General features: G+C 53.3%; 4 protein-coding genes across 4 annotated transcripts; 3 read left to right on the top strand and 1 right to left on the bottom strand.

Moving 5' to 3' along the window:
- The first annotated feature begins 7,939 nt into the window (after positions 1-7,939).
- Positions 7,940-8,596, top strand: LOC136582573 (histone H1B-like). Its single transcript, XM_066583741.1, has one exon. The coding sequence runs from the start codon at positions 7,940-7,942 to the stop codon at positions 8,594-8,596; it is 657 nt and encodes a 218-aa protein (XP_066439838.1).
- A 650-nt stretch (positions 8,597-9,246) lies between these two features.
- On the top strand, positions 9,247-9,718 carry LOC136582572 (histone H3). Its single transcript, XM_066583740.1, has one exon. It carries the CDS (start codon positions 9,247-9,249, stop codon positions 9,655-9,657), a length of 411 nt encoding a protein of 136 aa, XP_066439837.1. The 3' UTR covers positions 9,658-9,718.
- Positions 9,719-11,786: 2,068 nt separating this feature from the next.
- LOC136582574 (histone H2A type 1) lies at positions 11,787-12,214 on the bottom strand. Its single transcript, XM_066583742.1, has one exon. It carries the CDS (start codon positions 12,193-12,195, stop codon positions 11,803-11,805), a length of 393 nt encoding a protein of 130 aa, XP_066439839.1. The 5' UTR covers positions 12,196-12,214; the 3' UTR covers positions 11,787-11,802.
- A 297-nt stretch (positions 12,215-12,511) lies between these two features.
- Positions 12,512-12,918, top strand: LOC136582571 (histone H2B 1.1-like). Its single transcript, XM_066583739.1, has one exon. The coding sequence runs from the start codon at positions 12,529-12,531 to the stop codon at positions 12,907-12,909; it is 381 nt and encodes a 126-aa protein (XP_066439836.1). The 5' UTR covers positions 12,512-12,528; the 3' UTR covers positions 12,910-12,918.
- Positions 12,919-23,363: the final 10,445 nt, after the last annotated feature.

Here is a 23,363-nt window from a genome sequence, read left to right as displayed (position 1 = left end):
CCAGCCTCCACCAAATTCACCCAATGTGCCGTCAGGGAGATATAGTGGCCCTGCCCGCCAGTACTTGTCCACGTGTCCGTGGTTAAGTGGACCTTCCCAGTAACCGTGCTGGTGAGGATGCGATTTATGTTGCGGGATACGTGCTGGTGTAGAGCTGGGACGGCACACCGGGAAAAATAGTGGCGACTGGGGATAGAGTAGCGCGTGACCGCCGCCACCATCATGTTTTTGAAAGCTTCTGTTTCCTCTAGCCTGTATGGCAGCATCTCCAGGCTGATTAATTTTGCAATGTGCACGTTTACAGCTTGTGCATACGGGTGCGTTGTGGCTGAGTTGCGCTTTTGCTCCAACGCTTGTGCTAGGGACAGCTGAACGCTGCGCTGAGAGACATTGCTGGATGGGGTGGAGGACAGTGGAGGTGAGGGTGTGGGTGCAGGCCGGGAGGCGCACGTGCCAGTATCCTGAGTTGGATCTGAGTGGCAGGTTGGGGGACGAGGCAGTGGTGTTACCCGGAGGCAGTGAACGGCCTTCGTCCCACCTTGTGGGGTGCTTGTCCAGCATATGCCTGCATATGCTAGTGGTGGTGAGGCTGGTAGTGGTCGCTCCCCGGCTGATCTTGGCGCGACACAGGTTGCACACCACTGTTCAGCGGTCGTCCACGCTCTCACTGAAAAACATCCACACCTTTGAACACCTAGCCCTCTGCACGGAGGCTTGGCGCGCGGGGGGGGGGGGGGGGGGTGCTTTGGGAATCAGTTGGGGGATTCTTCGCTCTGGCCCTGCCTCTACCTCTGGCCACTCCACTGCCTCTTCCAAGCTGTCCTGCTGCTGCACTTGCCTCCCCCTCTGAAGCCCTGTCCTCAGTAGGCTTAGCAAACCAGGTAGTGTCAGTCACCTCATCGTCCAGCTGCTCTTCCTCCGAATCCTCTGTGCGCTCCTCCCTCTGACTTACTGCCTTTACTACTACCTCACTGATAGACAACTGTGTCTCATCATCATCATCATCCTCACCCACTGAAAGCTCTTGAGACAGTTGTCGGAAGTCCCCAGCCTCATCACCCAGACCCCGGGGACTTTCCAAAGGTTGGGCATCGGTCAAGACAAACTCCTCAGGTGAGAGAGGAACCATTTTTTTCCCACTAATGGCAGGGGCCCCAGAACAGTTCCTGGGAGTCTGTCTGCTCAGAATATGTCATTTTCATGGAGTGAGGAGGCTGGGAGGAAGGATGAGTTGCAGCCAGAGGAATCAGAGTTGCAGTCCCTATCTGGGAGTAGTGGACTGCATAGAAGACTGGGTGGTCGACACATTGCTGGATGCACTTTCTGCCATCCACGACAGGACCTGCTCACACTGCTCTGTTTGTAATAAAGGTCTACCACATGGACCCATAAATTGTGATATGAAGCTGGGGACCCCAGAAACTTGCCTCTCTCCTAACCCCACAGAAGCCGGCTGTGATTCACCTGGACCAGGAACTCAGCCTGTGCCCACACCCTCACTTGCACATCCATGTTCACGTCCTCGACCCTTACACCTACTCCTCATCATGGTGGATTAAGAATAGAGCAGGGGCTAAATAAAGTACCCCGCTGTATAGCACTGGCAACCTGGCCTTAATTCACCGCACACAGAGACTTGTAGATAGCGGAGGCTCTACTGCTCGCAGAGAATTGTAGATAATAGAGGCTGTGTGGAGTGGGAGAACACTGTAAAGCCAGTGGAGAGTGCTGGTAACTGTGGCGATCTCAACCCCACCAAGCTGCATAATACTAAAATGGAATCACTACAACTCCAAGTAGCCTCCCAGTAAAATCCACACGGTCAGATGTAGCCCTAAGAAGGACCGTTGGGGTTCTTGAAGACAGGATCCTACACTACCACTGTCCCTATCTCAGCAGCACTTTCCCTATACTCTGCATAATCGACTGCAGCCCAAGATAAAAAAAGAAAAAAAAGTGCAAAACTGCTCCCAGCAGCCACAACAGTAATGCACACGGTCAGATGTGGCCCTAAGAAGGACCATTGGTGTTCTTGAAGACAGGATCCTACACTAACACTCTCCCTATAGTAGCAGCAGCACTTTCCCTATACACTCCCAGTGTGTGTCTGAGGCGAGCTGCGGGCGGGGCCGCTTTAAATATTCATCAGTCACTTGATCTCGCCAGCCACTCACTTCAGGGGGGTGGGATAGGGCTGGCACATCACAGGAGGAAGTGGTATTGCCTTCCCTGCATGTCTATTGGCTAGAAAATGGCGCTAAACATGTGGGGAAGAAAATGGAATTGACTCGAGTACCGCATGGTACTCGAGTCAATTCAATTCGAGTAACGAGCATCTCGAGCTCCCTAATGCTCGGACGAGTGTGCTCGCTCATCTCTATTAGTTAGTTCTTTTTTTTTTTTTTTAATTAATTTATTTATTTTAAGGGAGGAGGAAAAACGAAAATGGGAAAAAATAAAACAAAAACAAAAATGCGTGGCCACTGAGGGGTTAACTTTAGAGATGAGCGAGTGTACTCGCCCAAGCTTGATACTCGTTCGAGCATTAGCGTACTCGGGATGCTCGTTACTCGAGACGTGCACCACGCGGTACTCGATTCAATTCCATTTCCTTCCCTGAAAGTTTTGCGCCATTTTCTGGCCAATAGAAACGCAGGGAAGGCATTACAACTTCCTACTGTGACGTTTCAGCCCTGTCCCACCCCCCTGCAGTGAGTGGCTGGCAAGATCAAGTGACCCCCGAGTATTTAAAGTGGGTCCGCTCGCGGCTCGCCACAGTCACACACTGGGAGAGATCAGGGGCAGTGCTGCTGCTGCTATAGGGAAAGTGTTAGTGTAGGAACCTGTGTACAAGAACCCCAACGGTCCTTCTTAGGGCCACATCTGACCATCTGCATTACTGTTGTGGCTGCTGGTAGCAGTTTTGCTTTTTTTTTTGTATATCGGGCGTGTAGCCCCATTACAGCTATAGCGTTCTCAGGCTGCAGTCTGTACTGCATAGTATAGGGACAGCGTTGCTGAGATAGGGAGAGTGATAGTGTAGGATCCTGTGTACAAGAACCCCAACGGTCCTTCTTAGGGCAACCTGTGACTGTGTGCATTTTACAGGTTGTCGGATGGGAGTTGTAGTCCATCACTATTGCACAGCTAGGCCTGTTTGCAGCCTTCCGTATAATTTTTTTTCTGGCTGCAGTTTGCGTTAGAATACCGCTGTCAGCCTCCAACTGTACGCCAATAATTACAATTTTTTTTTTTACACCGCTCTGTGTCTGTGGTCAACTTCACGCACAACGTACGGCGACAGCCCCTGGTAGAGGGAAAGTCATATACACGCTATATAGCCGGTATTCTTTTTTTTAAATAAAAATAAATATATAAAAGCTCCTTCTTAGGGCTACCTGTGACCGTGTGCATTTTACAGGTTGTCTGATGGGAGTTGTAGTCCCACACTATTGCACTTAGGCCTGTTTGCGGCCTTCCTGACTATTGATTTCTGCCTGGAGTTTGCCTTACTATACCGCTCTCAGTGACAAAGTCTACGCACATAATTCCAAGATTATTTACACCGGGCTGTGTCTGCAGTGAATTAGAGACGCACAGCATACGGCCACAGCAACTGGTAGAGGGAACGTGATATACACACTATCCAGCCTGTATTCTTTGACCAAAAAAACCCCAAAAAGCTCCTACTTAGGGCTACCGCTGAGCGTCTGCATTTTACTGGGTGCCTGGTGGGAGTTCTGGTGCATCACTATTGCATTGCTTCCATTTTTTTCTGCCTGGAGTTAGCGTTACGATTCCGCTCTCTGCGCGAAACTGTACGCATATAATTCCATAATTATTTACAGCGGTCTGTGTCTGCTCTATTCATAATCCACCATGCTGAGGGGTAGGGGTCGAGGATGTGGATACGGGCGAGGATGCGGAGTTCCAAGTGAGGGTGTGGGCACAGGCCAAGTTTCTGGTCCAGGTGTATCCCAGCCGGCTGCTGTGGGATTAGGAGAGAGGCAAGTTTCTGGGGTCCCCAGCTTCATATCACAATTTGTGGGTCCATGTGGTAGACCTTTATTGCAAACAGAGCAGTGTGAGCAGGTCCTGTCGTGGATGGCAGAAAGAGCATCCAGCAATGTATCGACCACCCAGTCTTCTACGCCGTCCACTGCTGAAACTCTGAATCCTCTGGCTGCGGCTCCTCCTTCCTCACAGCCTATACTGATGCAACAAAAATGGTACTGGGGTCTGCATATGCTTCTGCTACATAAATGTTACAGGGGTCTGCTGCTAGAGAAATATTACTGGGGTCTGCCTATACTTCCGCTACATAAATGTCACAGGGGTCTGCTGATATTGCTGCTACAGAAATGTTACAGGGGTCTGCCTATACTGCTGCTACAGAAATGTTCCTGGGGTGTGTTTATACCTTTGCTACAGGAATGTTACAGCGGTCTGCCTATACTATGGGTGCACTAAGTCTTCCCATTGCGGTGCTTTACCTATGTGGCACAAATAGTACAGTGGCTGACTAGGCCTGAATTGCTGTCCGAGGCCAAGTTGCTTGGCGGGGCGAAACTCTCCCATGGTTGGGCACTCCGAGTACTTCCTGTGTAATACCATCTTTGTGCACTTACAGCATAGGCTAGGCCAAGGAACTCAAAGACTGCCTCTTCCAGTGTTGAGCTATCTATGTTGTGTCACATGGATTTCTTGTTGCTATGTAACTCAGGGCACCTTGGGTCACAAAGGTGGAGGCTTGGAACCGAGCCTGACCCTGGGCCCGCTAACGTGCTTCCCACACAGACTATAGCGGGTCCTGGTCATGGTGTCTTGGCCTTGTAATGCCACCTCCTCCCGCTTGGGGTCAGGGGATCAGCAATGCACATCATGTGCTTTCTCTAGTGTTACTACAGTTATCGGAGAAACTTGTTTGGGCCAAATGAGATGAGCGTAACTGCATTAACGTTACAGGAGCCTGCCTATACTTCAGCTGCAGAAATGTTACAGGGGTCTGCCAATACTGCTGCTACATAAATGTTTCTGGGGTCTGTGTATACTTCTGCAACTAAAATGTTACTGTGGTCTGTCTATACTGTTACTACTGAAATGTTACTAATACTGGGCTATGCCTATACTGCTGAAACTGAAATGTTACTGGGGTCTGACTATACTGTAACTCAGGAGAAGAGGCAGCGGTGTGTCCCGCAGGCAGTGCTTGTGTTGGGTTGGAGGTAGTGTGGTGCTTAGCTAAAGTGCGCCTTGCTAATGAGGGTTTGTCCGGAGTTTGTCTGGAGCTACACAATGCTACAACATCAGCATCGAGGGGCATTTTCTGCTCAGCCATCGTGGTAACTTCCCGGAAAACCTTGGTGCCCTCAGCCATGAGCAAGGTGGACGATCCCACCAAGATGTGAAGGTCATGGAGGCAGGGTATCAGGGTAGACGGGGTGCATATATCAGGGCCAACTATTATTGGGGCATCAGACCAGATTGCCAAAGATTGAACAACACTCCGTGACAAGATATCAGCCTAACTATTTCCCTTTACCGCTACTACTTGCACACAATGTGACACAAGAACACTAGACCCTTTGTACGGACACGGTGACCTTTACATAAACATTACATTCAGAACTCATTTATTGTATTGTTCTCCATTGTATGTCCATGTTGTTCATTGTGAGCAGATTATTGACCCACCGGGCGCACTGTGTACTGCGGCTACTGCCTTTACATGTATGACTGCAGGTAGATACAGTGACCGGAGACTAGTGGGTTAAGGGTTAAATGTACATAGCTAGGCCGGTGTCCCGTGGGAAGTCACGCATGGGGCAGCCCGGACAGGGAGCTCTTCCGTGAAGCTTCTTGATGGCACCCGATGGTATTTATTATCCCCTCCTCCCCACGGAGGCATCACATAGACATAGAACAAGAGCAGCGTCCGAGGCAGCTAGGAGAGCCCGTCCTAGAGAGCGCTGCCCCCTCCCCTCACACCCGCCCGGAGGAGGGTTCATGGGAGGGCATGAGATGCAGCAAAGCCGGAGTGACCCTACTGTACTGAGAAGGAAGCTGGAGGCCGGCCGGGAGACGGAGCTCAGCTACAGGTGTACTGATGCCGTACCATCTGCGTTGCTCCTATTCACTTACAGCTGAGCGGCCCTGGTGCATTATGTCTCCAGCGGATGTAAGGGTGGAAACATGGGTTGGGAGCCCCGAGTTAGATGGTACGTCTAGCGAGGGGCACGACGGTGGACCGGCTGCCGCACACACACCTCCCCACATGTACCGCCCATTCCCCTGGCAAGCTCACATATCTCCCAGGCGGATTCCCATCTCTGGTCCTGTCTCACACATCTCCCCGCCGGATTGACATCTACTCTCGTTTCCCCCCGGGCGCTCGCTGGACAGCTTTGTCTGCTCCCAGCTCCTGTCCCCGTCGGCCGCAGCAGCCGTCGCCGCTGTCACCCTACGCGCTGGCCTCCGCTCCCGTACACCGATGGCACTGGCGCCGCTGCCACGGCGAACCCCGATCTCGCTGCCCATGGCGCCGCTGGTGGCCAGCTCTGCCGATGACTGTGAGCTGCTGTTCGGCCGGAGCAGCGGCTTGCCTACAAGAGCTCCACTAGCTGCCCCTGCACTGCTCTCTTTCTGGGTCGCCTCCTTGGGCGCTAAATAGAAGAGCTGATTAGCGATCTGGAAGGGTATAGAGGACGGGGTTGTGGGGGAAGCGGGGGTCTCACAGTACCGATGGTCCTTTAGCTTTCTGGACCAACACGCTCTCCCGTAGGAATCCCAGCGGACACTGTACAACATCTGCTGCCCCGGGGATCTACAGTAGAACCCTCCCTGCGGGTTCTGTACGATGTCACCGACTGTGGCACTGGATCTGGCGCTGAGAGTCCCGCTGTATCACTGCTCCTCTCGGACATCAGTGACTGACAGGCCATCGCCGGCTGCAGGAGACCCGCGGGTAGAAGGCTTTGTTCAGGCGTCATTTCTTGGCGATCTACATCCCGATTAGAGCGTTGTTAGATGCCACCGCTCTTCAGCAGAATCCCAAGTTCCATCTTCACCGTCAACGATTGATGGGAACTACAGAGCCGATGCAATGACCGTCACGTCCAGCACATGGTATCCCTGGGATGATATAGAACGGGCAGCAGCCCGCGGGAGGAGATGGACCTGCAGAGAAGAAGAATCGCTTCTTCTTGTGGACAACCACACCCATCATGTCCGGGGTATTAAAGGGACGATAACGTGTGGCATTCCCGATCGTCTGAGTATACAGGGGGGGTACTGGGTTTCCTCATCTTACATTGCGCCGCAGTATAGAGAAGTCTGCAGTATATACAATATACATTCAGCACCCGGGAGCTGGCAGTGAGCGGAGGCGCCGCCTGTGCTACACCTCTGGGCTCTCGGCAGCTCCAGGTCGTCCTCACATTGTGCAATCAGCTTCTGCACGATGGAGATTGTGGAGTAGATCCCGGGGATGGTGACAAGGGCCGGGAATAGAGGGAAGGCGCTCCCGCAGCGGTTTTATCTCCCCAGATAGGCGGTGATGTGCAGATCGGGAGAACTATGGCGAAGATCTCGTGGCCTCCTCTCCGCTCCTCCCCGGAACCTCCGCCAGCAGCGGCTATAAACGGTTGCATGAGATGTCAGAGAGTGAGGAGTCACGTTGAAAGCGAGCTTTCCTGTCCGGTTCTGACCGGTGACGGACTCTTATCCCGGGCAGGGAAGCACAAGAGGAGAACGGAGCGGAGAGGAGGCCCGGATGGGATAAGGCAGTAGCTGTGCTCAGATTCAGCCAATAGCAGCTCAGGACGGGCCTGCTCACGAGCCAATCAGAGCGCGGCCGCTGTACATATAAGAGGCGCCACCAGCGCCGCTCTCAGAGTTTCTCTTCCAGGAGAGTTTTAGTATTTGATTACCGCAGCACACAATGGCAGAAACCGCGCCAGCCGCCGCTCCTCCTGCCGCCGAGCCGGCTGCCAAATCCAAGAAGCAGCCGAAGAAATCCGCCGCAGGGGGCGCCAAGAAAAGCAAGAAGTCCTCCGGTCCCGGCGTGTCGGAGCTGATCGTCAGAGCCGTGTCCGCCTCTAAAGAGCGCAGCGGGGTGTCTCTAGCCGCCCTGAAGAAGGCTCTGGCTGCCGGAGGGTACGATGTAGAGAAGAATAACAGCCGCCTGAAGCTGGCCGTCAAGTCTCTGGTCACCAAGGGCAGCCTGCTCCAGGTGAAAGGCAGCGGCGCCTCCGGCTCCTTCAAGCTGAACAAGAAGCAGGAGACTAAGGACAAGCCGGCCAAAAAGAAGCCAGCGGCTGCGGCCAAGCCCAAGAAGCCCGCTGGAGCCAAGAAAGCGGCGAAATCTCCTAAGAAGCCCAAGAAGGCTCCGGCCAAAAGCCCGAAAAAAGCAAAGAAACCTGCAGCGGCCGCCGCCAAGAAAGTAGCCAAGAGCCCGAAGAAAGTCTCAAAGCCGAAGGCCGCCCCAAAGCCCAAGAAGGTGACGAAGAGTCCGGCTAAGAAGGCGGCCAAACCCAAAGCTGCCAAGAGTCCGGCTAAGAAGGCTGTTAAACCCAAGAAGAGTGCGGCTAAGAAATAAGCTGAAGCCGCCCATGCATTTACCCCACAAAGGCTCTTTTCAGAGCCGCCACCTTCTCACCGCAGAGCTGTATTATCACTGCCTCGAATTCTGTTCTAGATAGCAGCGCCCCATAGCGGCTACAGAGGACTTCATATCAGTTGGTAGTCTAGGGAGCGAGGGGGAGGCTGTAGAGGGGAAGTAATACGAGACATTGTCGCCGCATCATCCCTGTTCCTGTTGGGGAGTGTGACCTATACAACGCGTGTATGGATGCCGGGCTGAGTGTGAAGGGGGAGGGGACTCGCCGACCTAATGCATTTCCCATAAAACCAGCACAGCTTCTAATGGGGGAGACTGCCGTGCAGCGTGGAGTGTGTGTTTCTGCGGACATATCAATGCAGGGAAGCAGCTGAGAACATGATTTCACAGACACCCGTACGTATCATGCAGTGGCCTGATAGGGTGAGGTGGGGCCAGCCTCTGCCGAACGCTGATTGGTCGCGGGCATCAAGCGTTTTGGCGGGCTAGTGGTTTGTTTGAAAAAGCCAATGAGATGTAGGGGGCGTTGTTTCTAAGAGCCAATAGGGAAAAGCAAGTTGGGTATAAAGGCTCTGCTCTTTCTACGGCTCCCATCATATCACATCTGTGTGCATCTCTACAGTAGAGCTATGGCCAGAACCAAGCAGACCGCTCGTAAATCCACCGGAGGGAAAGCTCCCCGCAAGCAGCTGGCTACGAAGGCCGCCAGGAAGAGCGCTCCTGCCACCGGCGGAGTGAAGAAGCCTCACCGCTATCGTCCAGGTACAGTGGCTCTCCGTGAAATCCGTCGCTACCAGAAGTCCACCGAGCTGCTGATCCGTAAGCTTCCCTTTCAGCGCCTGGTGAGAGAGATCGCCCAGGACTTCAAGACTGACCTGCGCTTCCAGAGCTCAGCGGTCATGGCCCTGCAGGAGGCCAGCGAGGCTTACCTGGTAGGACTGTTCGAGGACACCAATCTGTGCGCCATCCACGCCAAGCGGGTCACCATCATGCCGAAAGACATCCAGCTGGCCCGCAGGATTCGCGGAGAGAGGGCTTAGATCTGCTCTGGGCACCGCATGGAACACAAAGGCTCTTTTCAGAGCCACCAAATCCTCCTCAAACGAGCTGCATCCTGTCCTCCGCTGTCATTTCCCCAACTCGGGTTCACAGCCAGCCTGTGCGCGGTGTACCCTGGTGCCGCCTCTTCCCAATAATGTTCTCTCGTCAGCAGGAGGTGGTCTGTTAACCCCTTCAGTGACCTAGTCAGTTCCTCAATTAATTCATGCCATTCTCTCATCTTTCAAATGTAGTAGAAAGAGATTTGAGTCCCCGGCAGACTGTTATGAACGTGGTTGATCAAACGTGTCCGTATGAGGCATCTATCTGTGCCTGTGGGCCGGGAAGGGATTAGTGTTGAGCATGTATTTATGTGGATATTATCTCATTGTACGAAGAAGAAAGACAGCAATACACAAAACTACACTAATTAATACGGCATAATGAGATTGATAACCGGCCGGGAAACTGTTAAGAAATGCGGTAAATTCAAAATTCCAAACGGTTCTGTGTTAAACCAATCAGCAAGGAGAGGGGACTGGCCAACATGTAATTGCCCCAATAGGAACGCCTAAACTTGCGTCATTTGTTACTGTTTTCAATCTGGTCCGCTCGTCGCGTAGATAAGGGAGGACGCTTGAGCTGGTTGGCAATCGCTTTCTGCTTTTAACGTAGAAGATGTCTGGTCGCGGTAAAGGAGGGAAAGGTCTTGGGAAGGGCGGTGCCAAGCGGCACAGGAAGGTGCTCCGTGATAACATCCAGGGCATCACCAAGCCTGCCATCCGCCGTCTAGCTCGCAGGGGAGGCGTCAAGCGTATTTCCGGCCTCATCTATGAAGAGACTCGCGGCGTCCTGAAAGTCTTCCTGGAGAACGTGATCCGCGACGCCGTCACCTACACCGAGCACGCTAAGAGGAAGACCGTCACCGCTATGGACGTGGTGTACGCGCTCAAGCGCCAGGGCCGCACTCTCTACGGCTTCGGAGGTTAATAATTCTGCTCTTTCACCATAACACAAAGGCTCTTCTCAGAGCCGCCCACCTCTTCCAAGGAAAGGCTGCAATCCAACTCCTTGTGGGGTCGTCAGCAGCGGTAATGGTCTATGCGCTCTGACATGATACAGCGGGGGTGTAGCAGCCTCCCCGTCAGGGTGCGCTTCAGGCTGCGGTCACGGCACGCTTTTAAACCCCTTAACCTATTTAGGGCAGGCAGGTTATGTTTATAATACGCGATGAGCTGGGCCTGAATTAATGAGTGCGGTGAAGGGTTAACAGACCTGCCGTTGGAGGTCGGGTGGTTTTAGTGCCGCCTATGGGCGGGGCTATAGTCAGATTCTTCCCGCTCATTGGCAGATCCCCGGAGATTTTGAACTTCCCGCTCAGTTGATCGCGTCTCCCGCTCTTCCTGTCCTCCATCCATCCATGTAACACGTGTAATCAGTGACCAGGCCGTCTGATATAGAGGCGCTCGGGGCTGGAGGTAAAGAACCCTCAGATACACCCCCTAATCCCAGACCTACGACGGGCGGTGGAATCCTCTACCTGCTCCACCCGTAACGCAAGAGGACGTCTAATCCCTGTAGGTTTACTATAATCCAAAACCAGCCTGAGCCGTGCAGGGCTCTGGGAAATCTGGGTGATATAGCTCCACCTCCATAACAAGGGCATGGCTGTGGAGTGACATGATGAGCGCACTTCTAAGGGGCGAAGGTGTAGAGCTCTGAGAGGGCTGGATGATGCGGCTGTAACGCTCTGTAAGCATACGGCCCACGCAGGACCCTGAGAAAGCTGGGTGTTCTATCCGAAACACAACAGAAGCGTTCCGATTCTTGTATATACGTGAGCAAACAGAGGACTCTGTTAACCCGTTATCGCACGGACTGGTGAGCGAGTCCTACAGCCGCCCGTCCTCTGGACATGAGGTCACCTAGAGCAGGACGATTGTGCGCTTCTGCCGGTGACAGGGATGGCCAAATTGGCATCCGCCCCAATCTCTGCCTCCTTGTGGAAAGTCCTGTACAGTTAGTTTCCCGGTGCAGCCGGCGTACCGGCCACCGAGTATCACAGCATAGAAGCGGCGCAGCTCTGTTGTAAGGAGCATGTGGGTGGCTCTTAGAAGAGCCTTTGGTTCTATGGAGGATCAGCGCGATCACTTGCTCTTGCTCGTCTTGCTGCTCTCGGTCTTCTTGGGCAGCAGCACGGCCTGGATGTTGGGCAGGACGCCTCCCTGGGCGATGGTCACCCCACCGAGCAGCTTGTTCAGCTCCTCGTCGTTGCGCACAGCCAGCTGGAGGTGACGGGGGATGATGCGGGTCTTCTTGTTGTCCCGGGCGGCATTGCCAGCCAATTCCAGAATCTCAGCGGTCAGATACTCTAGCACTGCTGCCAGATAGACCGGAGCGCCGGCGCCCACCCTCTCAGCGTAGTTGCCCTTGCGGAGAAGCCTGTGTACACGGCCGACAGGGAACTGCAGCCCTGCCCGGGATGAGCGAGTCTTGGCCTTAGCACGGACTTTACCTCCTTGTTTGCCGCGTCCAGACATCTTCTAGCACTTGAAAGGAGACCTATGAAAAAAGAATACTTCGGAAGTTGTGATAACGAGAAGAGCCCTTCTGTTGACTTTTATAACCTGCTGCTCCGCCCTCCTCTTTTCTAATTGGGTAGATTTCAATCCCCCCAATAGAGGCCAGACTTGAGGAAGAACCAATGAGCGGCACTGGGCGTGGCTAATGACGCTCACAGAGGCCACATGTCGCTGAAGTAGAACAGCAAGCAGACGGCGGTACTCATTTGCATGGCCCCGCTATAAATACCGCAGCGCTGGGAGGTGCAGGAACACTGTTCTCTCTAGTGAGGAAAGTATCTCTACGTTATCATGCCTGATCCCGCCAAGTCTGCTCCAGCGCCCAAGAAGGGCTCCAAGAAAGCCGTGACCAAGACTCAGAAGAAGGACGGCAAGAAGCGTAAGAAGACCAGGAAGGAGAGCTATGCCATCTACGTGTACAAGGTGCTGAAGCAGGTCCACCCCGACACCGGCATCTCCTCCAAGGCCATGGGCATCATGAACTCCTTCGTCAACGACATCTTCGAGCGCATCGCAGGGGAAGCCTCCCGCCTGGCTCACTACAACAAGCGCTCCACCATCACCTCCCGGGAGATCCAGACCGCCGTGCGCCTGCTGCTGCCCGGAGAGCTGGCCAAGCACGCCGTGTCCGAGGGCACCAAGGCCGTCACCAAGTACACCAGCGCCAAGTAATCTGTTCTGTGGCCCGCCGTGCACGATCACCCCAAAGGCTCTTCTAAGAGCCCCCCACCCCGTCTACAGCAGAGCTGTCACCTCCTAGTCGGTGTGTAGGTTATTGTAATACGTTGCTGTAGAGGGAATGATAACCAGATTGTGTGCTAGTTCTCTCTGGTGTCTCTTCTGCATCGTGCAGTATAAATGGCATTATTGGGGGAGGCAGCAGCGGAACACAGATGATCATCTCCGACTCCACCGCCTGCTGCGGTTTGGGGCTCCGTTTTCTTCCCCGTGTCCACAAGCGCTCGGGGGGGGCTCTGTCCTATTGCCTACCAGCAATAGCAATCATGTCTCCTGCTGTCAGTAGGTGGGGATAGACCGCCGTTATGTCGGCGCGGCTGCCGGGTGTTGATGCATTGCTCCCGGTGTGAGGACAAAGCGGCCGCAGCATTGTTATGGACGATGCCCTGACGGACTGCTCAGAACCCGTGGTTTATATCGCCAGTAATGCAGCTGGGATGAATTAGAAGAAAGCTGCGGATGGTAAAGAGCAACTAGGAGGATCGCCGACGGGGAGAAATCCTGACAAGGTGCAGTTCCAGCACACTTTAGGGAATATTTAGAAACCCAGCGCGGGAGTTCGGGATATTACCCGAGTGTGATCGGTGGAGTGTACAGCGCCGGCCGCATGCTTCCCCCGATATGTACCCGTCCCGGCAGCTCGCTGATAAACCCAACTGTTCTCTCAGAAATGGTGAATACGTGACAGCCGGGCCGGGGAGCTGATAGTGAGCGGACCTGGAGCTTGTGTCCTGGGAATAGGCAGATCTCTAAACCATCCGGGTGACCCGCGGGCAGAAGAGCCGTCACTCTAGAGCACCCGCGGACGCCTCCATACTGGTGGGCACTGTGCGGCGCTCTACCTAGATTTAGTGGCGCCGCACCGGACAATGTTGCTGCTCGCGGTACTCTGAGCACAGTGTATCCCCCGCTAATTAGATACCGGCAGCCCTGATCGCCGCTCTATCAGATGCCCCGTCAGTGATTACACGGGTTACATGGAGTGTGTGTGACCGAAGCAGTGGGGTGCACAAAGGGTCGGAGGCAGACGACATAGTTGTCCAAGGATGACATGCTGGGGGCTGTAGTGCATTGTAGTGGGTACAAGGGGGTAGCGGAGGCAACCCGGGATGCCTGACAATGAGAGGCTTGAAGCGCCAGGAAAGGGGAGGAGGAGCATGACGAGAAGAGCCTCACACTCCCCAGCTCCGCATGTAGAGGTGTCCAGGCGCCTCTTGACTCCTTTTACTCCAGCGGCCGCAAAGGGAACGAGAGCGGTGCAGGGACCAGAGTAGCAGCAGCAGTGGGAATGGGAGCCAAGATAGCCTGGCGGGGACCAGAGTGACAGCGGTCATCCCCTCACATAGAGGCGCAGACTGTATCTCTCAGAGATCTGCAGGGCCACCCTCTTGCCTAGGTTAATTTAGTGCTGCGGCTATATCATTCAGCTCTCCCAGAGTCCTGCAACACGATGTCAGTGCAGTACTCTGGGAGAGCTGGGTGCTATGACCGCAACTCTATATAAAATAATGGCTCCGCGGGTCCTTGGGAGATCTTGGTGCAATTGCAGCACTTCTATATGAGAGGACCGCCGTGCAGGACGCCTCCAATATGGTAGCATTACACGGATTAGCGGGCAGGCCGTATGCTTTAGTGCAAGGAGGACATACAATCAGTGCGCCGCAGCCTGCTTCCTCCTCTAACGGTAGGAGGGGAAAGGGACTAGAGCCTGAAGTACGCGCGGGCCAGGAAGCTCTTCCTTCACCTGGGACATTCCAATTATCAGACTGGCAATCAGACTGAATCAGCGGCAACCCCCCACAAGGAGTTGGATTACAGCCTTTCCTTGGAAGAGGTGGGCGGCTCTGAGAAGAGCCTTTGTGTTATGGAGAAAGAGCAGAATTATTAACCTCCGAAGCCGTAGAGAGTGCGGCCCTGGCGCTTGAGCGCGTACACCACGTCCATAGCGGTGACGGTCTTCCTCTTGGCGTGCTCGGTGTAGGTGACGGCGTCGCGGATCACGTTCTCCAGGAAGACTTTCAGGACGCCGCGAGTCTCTTCATAGATGAGGCCGGAGATACGCTTGACACCTCCCCTGCGAGCTAGACGGCGGATGGCAGGCTTGGTGATGCCCTGGATGTTATCACGGAGCACCTTCCTGTGCCGCTTGGCGCCGCCCTTCCCAAGACCTTTCCCTCCTTTACCGCGACCAGACATCTTCTACGTTGTAAGCAGAAAGCGATAGCTGCTCAGCGCAGAGCCCTAGTCTATATATACAGTGAGCGGACCAGAGAGGGAACTACTGATCAGGGCCGTCATTGCGGGGCGTTTCTTTTAGTTGTCTAGCGTAAAGGCCCATCCCCTCTCCCTGCTGATTGGATGAATACAAGAGCCCTTGCCATCTTGTGCAGCCGATTGGCCTGTCAGCTCCTGAAGCAGTGGGAGAGAAGACGGAGTGAAGGAGACAAGGGCCATGCAGCAGAGAGCCGCTGGAGCGTGAATCCCTCCTGTAAAGCGAGCAGTGCAGCTGCTGCCACAAACACGTGGGGGCGAGGAGAGAGCGCGCAGGGAGGCTTCGGTGAAGGGGAGTACTAGAGCTCTGCTGCATCAGCGCTCCCCTGCCGGAGCAGAGAGACACTCAGGAGCCACAACAGACAGCTGTGGGCGGCAGGAACATCAGGGCACCGTGTATAACAAGGAGGCCCCATAACCTGTGACAGTCCCCGGCACAGGGCATACAGTGGCACTTCTACTGCCACCCCAAGAAGCACCAGGATTACTCCTCCTCTGCTGTGGCCACCATGCTGTGCAACACTCTGCAGATTCTCAAGACCCGGAGTCCCTCATTACAGTCATCAATGAAGTGCAAACCGAACGACTTCCCTGTGTGACTGCTGCCAGACACTGCTGTATACTCCTTATGTCTTAGGGGCCTTTACAGGTCTACTTAAAGGGGTTGTCCCGAGGCAGCAAGTGGGTCTATACACTTCTGTATGGCCATATTAATGCACTTTGTAATGTACATTGTGCATTAATTATGAGCCATACAGAAGTTATAAAAAGTTTTTTACTTACCTGCTCCGTTGCTGGCGTCCTCGTCTCCATGGTGCCGACTAATTTTTGGCCTCCGATGGCCAAATTAGCCGCGCTTGCGCAGTCCGGGTCTTCAGCAGTCTTCTATGGAGCCGCTCGTGCCAGAGAGCGGCTCCGTGTAGCTCCGCCCCTTCACGTGCCGATTCCAGCCAATCAGGAGGCTGGAATCGGCAGTGGACCGCACAGAAGAGCTGCGGTCCACGAAGACAGAGGATCCCGGCGGCCATCTTCAGCGGTAAGTATTGAAGTCACCGGAGCGCGGGGATTAAGGTAAGCGCTCCGGTAAACTTTCTTTACTTCCCTGCATCGGGGTTGTCTCGCGCCGAACGGGGGGGGGGGGGGGGGTTGAAAAAAAAAAAAACCCGTTTTGGCGTGGGACAACCCCTTTAAGGAGCTTTAAGCAATTTGCAAAATCCCCTGCAAAGGCAGGAAATGCAGAAGTGGTTCTGCTATGGGACCCACTAGACAGAACTCTCCCAGTGATACACTAAAGATGTTTGCGAGGGGGGAACCCCCCGACCCGGAGCCTACGACATCATCTGCATCAGGAGACGTGGCCTCTGCACCAACCGCCTGTTTGAGTTCGCTTGCTGGGTTGGTTCAGACTTTGCAATGACTGTCCAATCGGCTCTTATCAGCGATGCAGACAGCTACTGCTGCCCTTACGGGTAAAATCCATGAGATCCGAATGGATGTGAGCCTGTTGAGACAAGCCACTCAGAATCTAAGAGACCGACCGGGTCACTAGTACAGAGGACAGGATCTCTGTGCTGGATGATACCGTATCCCCGACGGCAGCTACTGTGCGAGAGCTTACGCAAAAAGCAGAAATCTGGAAACAAAAGGCGGGTGGCTTGGGAAATGGCTGACAGCGGAATAATCTCTGTGTTGTGGGCCTACCAGAACGCACTGAGGGGCAGAGACCGCAGGGGATCATGGAAGCATTCACGTAGTCACCGTTCCATGATCCCCTGCGGTCTCTGCCCCTCAGTGCATTCTGGCAGGCCCACAACACAGAGATTATTCCGCCGTGAACCATTCCCCAAGCCGCCCGCCTTTTGTTTCCAGATTTCTGTCACACAGGTCTTTGTGGTGGAGCGCGCACACCGAGTACCCATGAAACCACCTATACCAGGCGGGCGCTCCTCCCGGACCCCTGTTGGCAAAGCTGCTCAACTCCTGGGATAGAGAGGTGATCGTACAAGCTGCCAGAACAGGAGGCCCTCTTAGATGCAACAATGCTGCAAAATCCATCTTCCCGGACTTCTCGGCAGATCTACAAAAGCAGAGAGCGCCCTTCTTTGGGATCAAAAGGCAACTCTGAGATCTCCAGCTGCCATACTCCATGGCATATGGATGGTGACCGCACACGTTTCTTCTCCTCTCCGTCTGAGGCTGAGGAATGGCTGTCTAACAGGCATCAACCAGAGTGACTGAAATGTATACTTATCCAAGAAAAAGAATCAGCTATACTAATAGATCATAGACTGAACATGAGTCAACCATGTGATGCGGCAGCCAAAAAGTCAAATGCAATTCTGGAATGTATTAAGAGAAGCATAGAGTCTAGATCACGTGAGATCATTATCCCCCTCTACTCTTCCTTAGTCAGACCTCATCTGGAATATCGGGTCCAGTTCTGGGCACCCCACTTTATACAAGACATAGACAAACTGGAGCAAGTTCAGAGAAGAGTTACCAAGATGGTAAGCGGTCTGCAAATCATGTCCTATGAGGAACGGTTAAAGAATCTGGGAATGTTTAGCAGAAGAGAAGGCTGAGAGGAGACTTAATAGCTGTCTACAAATATCTGAAGGGCTGTCACAGTGCAGAGGGATCAGCCCTATTCTCATCTGTACAAGGAAAGACAAGAAGCAATGGGATGAAACTGAAAGGGAGGAGACACAGATTAGATATTAGACAGTGAGGGGATCAATGAGTGGAACAGGTTGCCACGTGAGGTGGGGCGAGTAATCCTTAGATGGTTGTCCGGCCTCTGAAGACTCCCATTGATCTGTGATGTTTTAGTGATCCTGCACTGAGCAGGGGGTTGGACCCGATGACCCTGGGGGTCCTTCTAACTCTACCATTCTATGAATCTATAACTACCTTCTTCTTTCAGGCAGAGAGCCTATTATCTGCTGAGTGGGCCCGCTTCCAAATTACCCTGCTTCGCCTCAGAGGCTCTATGATTAGAATATTTAATGTGCATTCAACTTCAGGTTAGCAGGCCCAGGATATATATGTGCATTTAAATGATAGGAGCCTGGAGGCATAGAGATATGTGCCCATTATAACAAGAAAAATGCAAACGTCTCAGGACGTACCGCCTAGGATCGAGCGGTATGGATGAGAGACTGCTTTCTTCATGCAGAAAAGAGGACACAGCAAGAAGTATAAGACGGGAGCTAACATAACCTGCTGCATAGGTGAGATCATTACCATTGCCAGGATATATATGGTTGCCCATGGATCGCCGTGTTCCTGACTGCTGCGGGTGTGACGCCCCAATGGTTCACAAGCACTACGCTTAGCACCGGCGCAGGGTGATGTTCACAACTACTCTGGTAGATAGATATGCACCGAAGAACAGTGTGCACCACAACTGAAATGCATAACCCTGATGAAAAGCCTGTGCGACACCAGGGTACCACACTCAGCACGGCGACAGGGAACGCATGCGCTGTATGAACGAGCCGCACACCATGCTATGCTGAATGGTAGCACCGCTACAGGGAGGATGAAGCCTGGCCCTAACCTAGTAAGGGAGGTGAAGGGGCCCCGCCTTAAAGAAGAGTAGTAGCCTCGATAGAGACGGCCCCACGGTCTTCCTCCTGGGCCCTGTCTGTCCCTGAAAGGACCCCTGGAGAGATGAACCGAACAGCAAAGCAACACAGAAATGCAACTGAAAAGGAACCCATAGCTACTTATCTGCAAGTAGAAATATACCCAGCACAGAAGAGCTCCAAACTCCAGGGACTCCACTATGGAACATAATAAGCAGCACTGAGCAAAGGGAGGCGTGAGAATATATAGCCACTATGCACATGGGAACTGGCAGAGTGAATGGAAAACAACACAACATCACCCTACTCCTAGGCATGACTAATCTAGCATGCATCAAAGACAGGCAGTGCCAGCAGTCTCTGCACATGGTGCATTAACCCCCGTCCTCCATAACAAGGCAACAGGTCTTGACCTGCGTCCAGACCACCATGCCACAACAGCGTCAAGGTACAATAGTACCCTTCACTCCTAACCGTTGAAGAGGATGGACTCCAACTACACCTCAATCACCCGCATTTATAGAAGGCAGACATCTTGTGACGGTACATGTATTGGTACTTTTGCAGACATATCCCAGCCACTTTCAGACATTAGCCCCTTACATGCTGCAGCTGTGCAATGCATACAACAGAGTACTAGACCCTTACACGGGCACTGCCCCCCCCCCCCCCAGCAAGACATGTTTCAATGTTTCAATAAAGGCCCATTTAGCTAGCTGAAAGACAACGATGAGCCTTATCCATGCTGCATGCTGCATTCTCAGCGGGATACTGCTGATACTATTGTTTTAGCTGGTATCCCGCTTGGGGAACACAGCCGGAATATGAAGAAGACAAGCGCTCCATCTGTGTTCTGCATACCCCGCTAGGAGTGCTTAGCGGGATATCAGCTAAACGCTCAGAGAAGACAACAGCTGTATGGAGAAGATAGCGGTCCCACTTGTATTCTGCATACAGCGTGAGTCTTCATTTACACGCTTATGCAAAGCGAACACTCAAAACTGCCCCATGAACTGCCGTGTGCGTGGATTTTGAGTGATAATCGTTGTGTCTAAATGGGCCTTTAGAATTCTCTTCATTAAACACTGGGAGATACTTAAAAGTGATATTTGCCTAATAGATACCATAACCCCCAGGCCCAATATAGTATTCTGTAGGGACACATCAAAAACATAGGGGCAATTTATCTACCCTACCGGCAGGATCCTATAAGTGCCGCATGGAAGATGCACACGCTGCAACAATATAGCATGCAGCAAGCGGAGATATGACCGGGCACATTTACGACAATACAATACTGTTTAATCTGTAACCCGTCCGAAGTGGAGACTGACTTCAGATGGCCACCAAGCTCCAGTATTCATCATTCTATACTGCCCGTGTCACACCAGATTGAGGACATCACAATGCACAGTCAACTGCCAGACAGGCAGGCTCATTAGCATGCAATGTGTTTGTATGTCTGTCTGTCTATCTATCTTTAGATATACTATGTAATCAATATAGATGATAGAATCCACATTGATATAATTAAGTTAATAACTAGAGATGAGCGAGCACACTCGTCCGAGCATTAGGGGACTCGAGATGCTTGTTACTCGAGACGAACACCACGCGGTACTCCAGTCAATTCCATGTCCTTCCCTGCATGTTTAGCGCCATTTTCTAGCCAATAGACATGCAGGGAAGGCATTACCACTTCCTGCTGTGACACGCCAGCCCTATCCCACCCCCCAGCAGTGAGTGGCTGGCGAGATCAGGTGACCGCCGAGTACCTAAAGCGGTCCCGCCCGTGCCTCGCCTCAGACACACGCTGGGAGAGTATAGGGACAGTGCTGCTGCTGATATAGTGTTAGCGTAGGTTCCTGTCTACAAGAACCCCAACTGTCCTTCTTAGGGCCACATCTGACCGTGTGCATTACTGTTGTGGCTGGCAGGGAGCAGTAGTGCACCCCCCCCCCATCTCGGGCTGTGCATGCCATTACAGCTATAGCGTTCTAAGTCTGCAGTGTATTATACAGAGTATAGGGAAAGAGCTGCTGATATAGGTAAAGTGTTAGAGTAGGATCCTGTCTACAAAACCCCCAAAGCTCCTCCATTGGGCTGCATCTGACCCTGTACATTATACTTGTGGCCTGCTGGGAGTTGTAGTGCATCCATTTTTGTATTACGCATCTAGGCCTGTTCCCAGCCTTTCAGTAATAGGCGTTCTCAGGCTGCAGTGCCGTACAACCGTCTCTCACCATGAAACTGCACTCAAATATTTCCTAGCCTACTGCAAAACGACTTCAGTTATACCGTTCTGTGTCTGCAGTGTATTAGACAGCGGTCTCACCGCTAAACAGTACTGTAATATTTCCGGGGCCACTGCAAAGTATTTCAGCTCTGCCACTGTGCAGAGCGTCTCACAATACCCTTTCCTTTGTGGGGTTGAGATCGCCGCAGTTACCAGCACTCTCCACTGGCTTTAGAGTCTTCTCCCACTCCACACAGCCTCCATTATCTACAAGTCTCTGCGAGCAGTAAATTACCCCTCGGTATCAGCGCAAGACACAAGTCACAGCATAGAGCCTCCGCTATCTACAAGTCTCTGTGTGCGGTGAATTAAGGCCCAGTTGTCAGTGCTGTACAGTGGGGTAATTTATTTGGCCCTGCTCTATTCTTAATCCGCCATGATGAGGAGTAGGGGTAAGGGTCGAGGACGCGGAGGTCCAAGTGAGGGTGTGGGCACATGCCGAGTTCCTGGTCCAGGTGAATTGCAGCCGGCTGCTGCGGGATTAGGAGAGAGGAACGTTTCTGGGATCCCCAGCTTCATATCACAATTTTTGGGTCTACTTAATAGACCTTTATTACAAACAGAGCAGTGTGAGCAGGTCCTGTCGTGGATGGCAGAAAATGCTTCCAGCAATCTATTGACCACCCAGAGTTCTGCGCCGTTCACTGCTGCAACTCTGAATCCTCTCGCTGCTGCTCCTCCTTACTCCCAGCCTCCTCACTCCATGAAAATGACACATTCTGAGGAGCAGGCAGACTCCCAGGAACTGTTCTGGGGCCCCTGCCTTGATTGGGAAATAATGGTTCCTCTCTCACCTCAGGAGTTTGTCATGACCGATGCCCAACCCGGGGTCCGGGTGATGAGGCCGGGGACTTCCGGCAACTGTCTCAAGAGCTTTCAGTGGGTGAGGAGGACGATGATGATGAGACACAGTTGTCTATCAGTGAGGTAGTAGTAAGGGCAGTAAGTCCGAGGGAGGAGAGCACAGAGGATTCAGAGGAAGAGCAGCTGGACGATGAGGTGACTGACCCCACCTGGTTTGATAAGCCAACTGAGAAGAGTTCTTCAGAGGGGGAGGCAAGTGCAGCCACAGGACATGTTGGAAGAGGCAGTGGAGTGGCCAGGGGTAGAGGCAGGTGCCAGAGCGAAGACTCCCCCAACTGTTTCCCAAAGCACCCCCTCACGCCAAGCCACCCTGCAGAGGCCTAGGTCTTCAAAGGTGTGGATGTTTTTCAGTGATAGCACAGACGACTGACGGACAGTGGTGTGCAACCTGTGTCGCGCCAAGATCAGCCAGGGTGCCCCCACTACCAGCCTCCCCACCACCATCATGCGCAGGCATATGATGGCCAAGCACCCGATAAGGTGGGACGAGGTCCGTTCACCGCCTACGGGACACCACCTCCCCCTGTGCCCCAACCTGCCACTCAGATCTACCCCCCCCCCCCGCTCAGGACACAAGCACGTGTGCCTCCCGGCCTGCACCCACACCCTCACCTCCATTGTCCTCCACCCCACCCAGCAATGTCTCTCAGTGCAGCGTTCAGCTGTCGCTAGCACAAGCGTTGGAGCAAAAGCTCAAATACGCTACCACGCACCCGTATGCACAAGCTGTAAATGTGCACATTGCAAAATTAATCAGCCTGGAGTTGCTGCTGTACAGGCTTGTGGAAACGGAAGCTTTCAAAAACATGATGGCAGCAGCGGTCCCGCGCTACTCGGTCCCCAGTCGCCACTATTTTTCCCGGTGTGCCCTCCCAGCCCTACACCAGCAGGTCTCCCGCAACATCAATCATGCCCTCACCAACGCGGTTACTGGGAAGGTCCACTTAACCAGGGACACGTGGACAAGTACTGGCGGGCAGGGCCACTATATCTCATTGGGTGAATTTGGTGGAGGCTGGGACCGAGTCAGAGCCTGGGACCGCTCACGTCCTACCCACACCCAGAATAGCGGGTCCTACCTCGGTGCTGGTATCTGCGTCGCACTATGCCACCTACTCTAAACCCTCCCCCTCCTCCTCCTACGCAACCTCTACCTCTCAATTAAGAAGTGTGAGCAGCACGTCGCCAGCAGTCGGTGTGGCGCGGCGTGACAGCACAGCGGTGGGCAAGCGTCAGCAGGCCGTGCTGAAACTACTCAGCTTAGGTAACAAGAGACACATGGCCCCCGAACTGTTACAGGGTCTGACAGAGCAGACCGACCTCTGGCTTTCGCCGCAGAGCCTCCAACCGGGCATGGTCGTATATGACAA

This window comes from Eleutherodactylus coqui, chromosome 11, assembly GCF_035609145.1.
Source record: "Eleutherodactylus coqui strain aEleCoq1 chromosome 11, aEleCoq1.hap1, whole genome shotgun sequence".
NCBI classification, from domain to species: domain Eukaryota; kingdom Metazoa; phylum Chordata; class Amphibia; order Anura; family Eleutherodactylidae; genus Eleutherodactylus; species Eleutherodactylus coqui.
Note: the sequence above shows the minus strand (reverse complement) of the source record. Positions and strands in the feature narration are given on the sequence as shown.

What these genes read in the sequence shown, in the direction of transcription:
- LOC136582572 (XM_066583740.1), top strand. Translation starts at nt 9,247, where the DNA reads ATGGCCAGAACCAAGCAGACCGCTCGTAAATCCACCGGAGGGAAAGCT.
- LOC136582574 (XM_066583742.1), bottom strand. Translation starts at nt 12,195, where the DNA reads ATGTCTGGACGCGGCAAACAAGGAGGTAAAGTCCGTGCTAAGGCCAAG.
- LOC136582573 (XM_066583741.1), top strand. Translation starts at nt 7,940, where the DNA reads ATGGCAGAAACCGCGCCAGCCGCCGCTCCTCCTGCCGCCGAGCCGGCT.
- LOC136582571 (XM_066583739.1), top strand. Translation starts at nt 12,529, where the DNA reads ATGCCTGATCCCGCCAAGTCTGCTCCAGCGCCCAAGAAGGGCTCCAAG.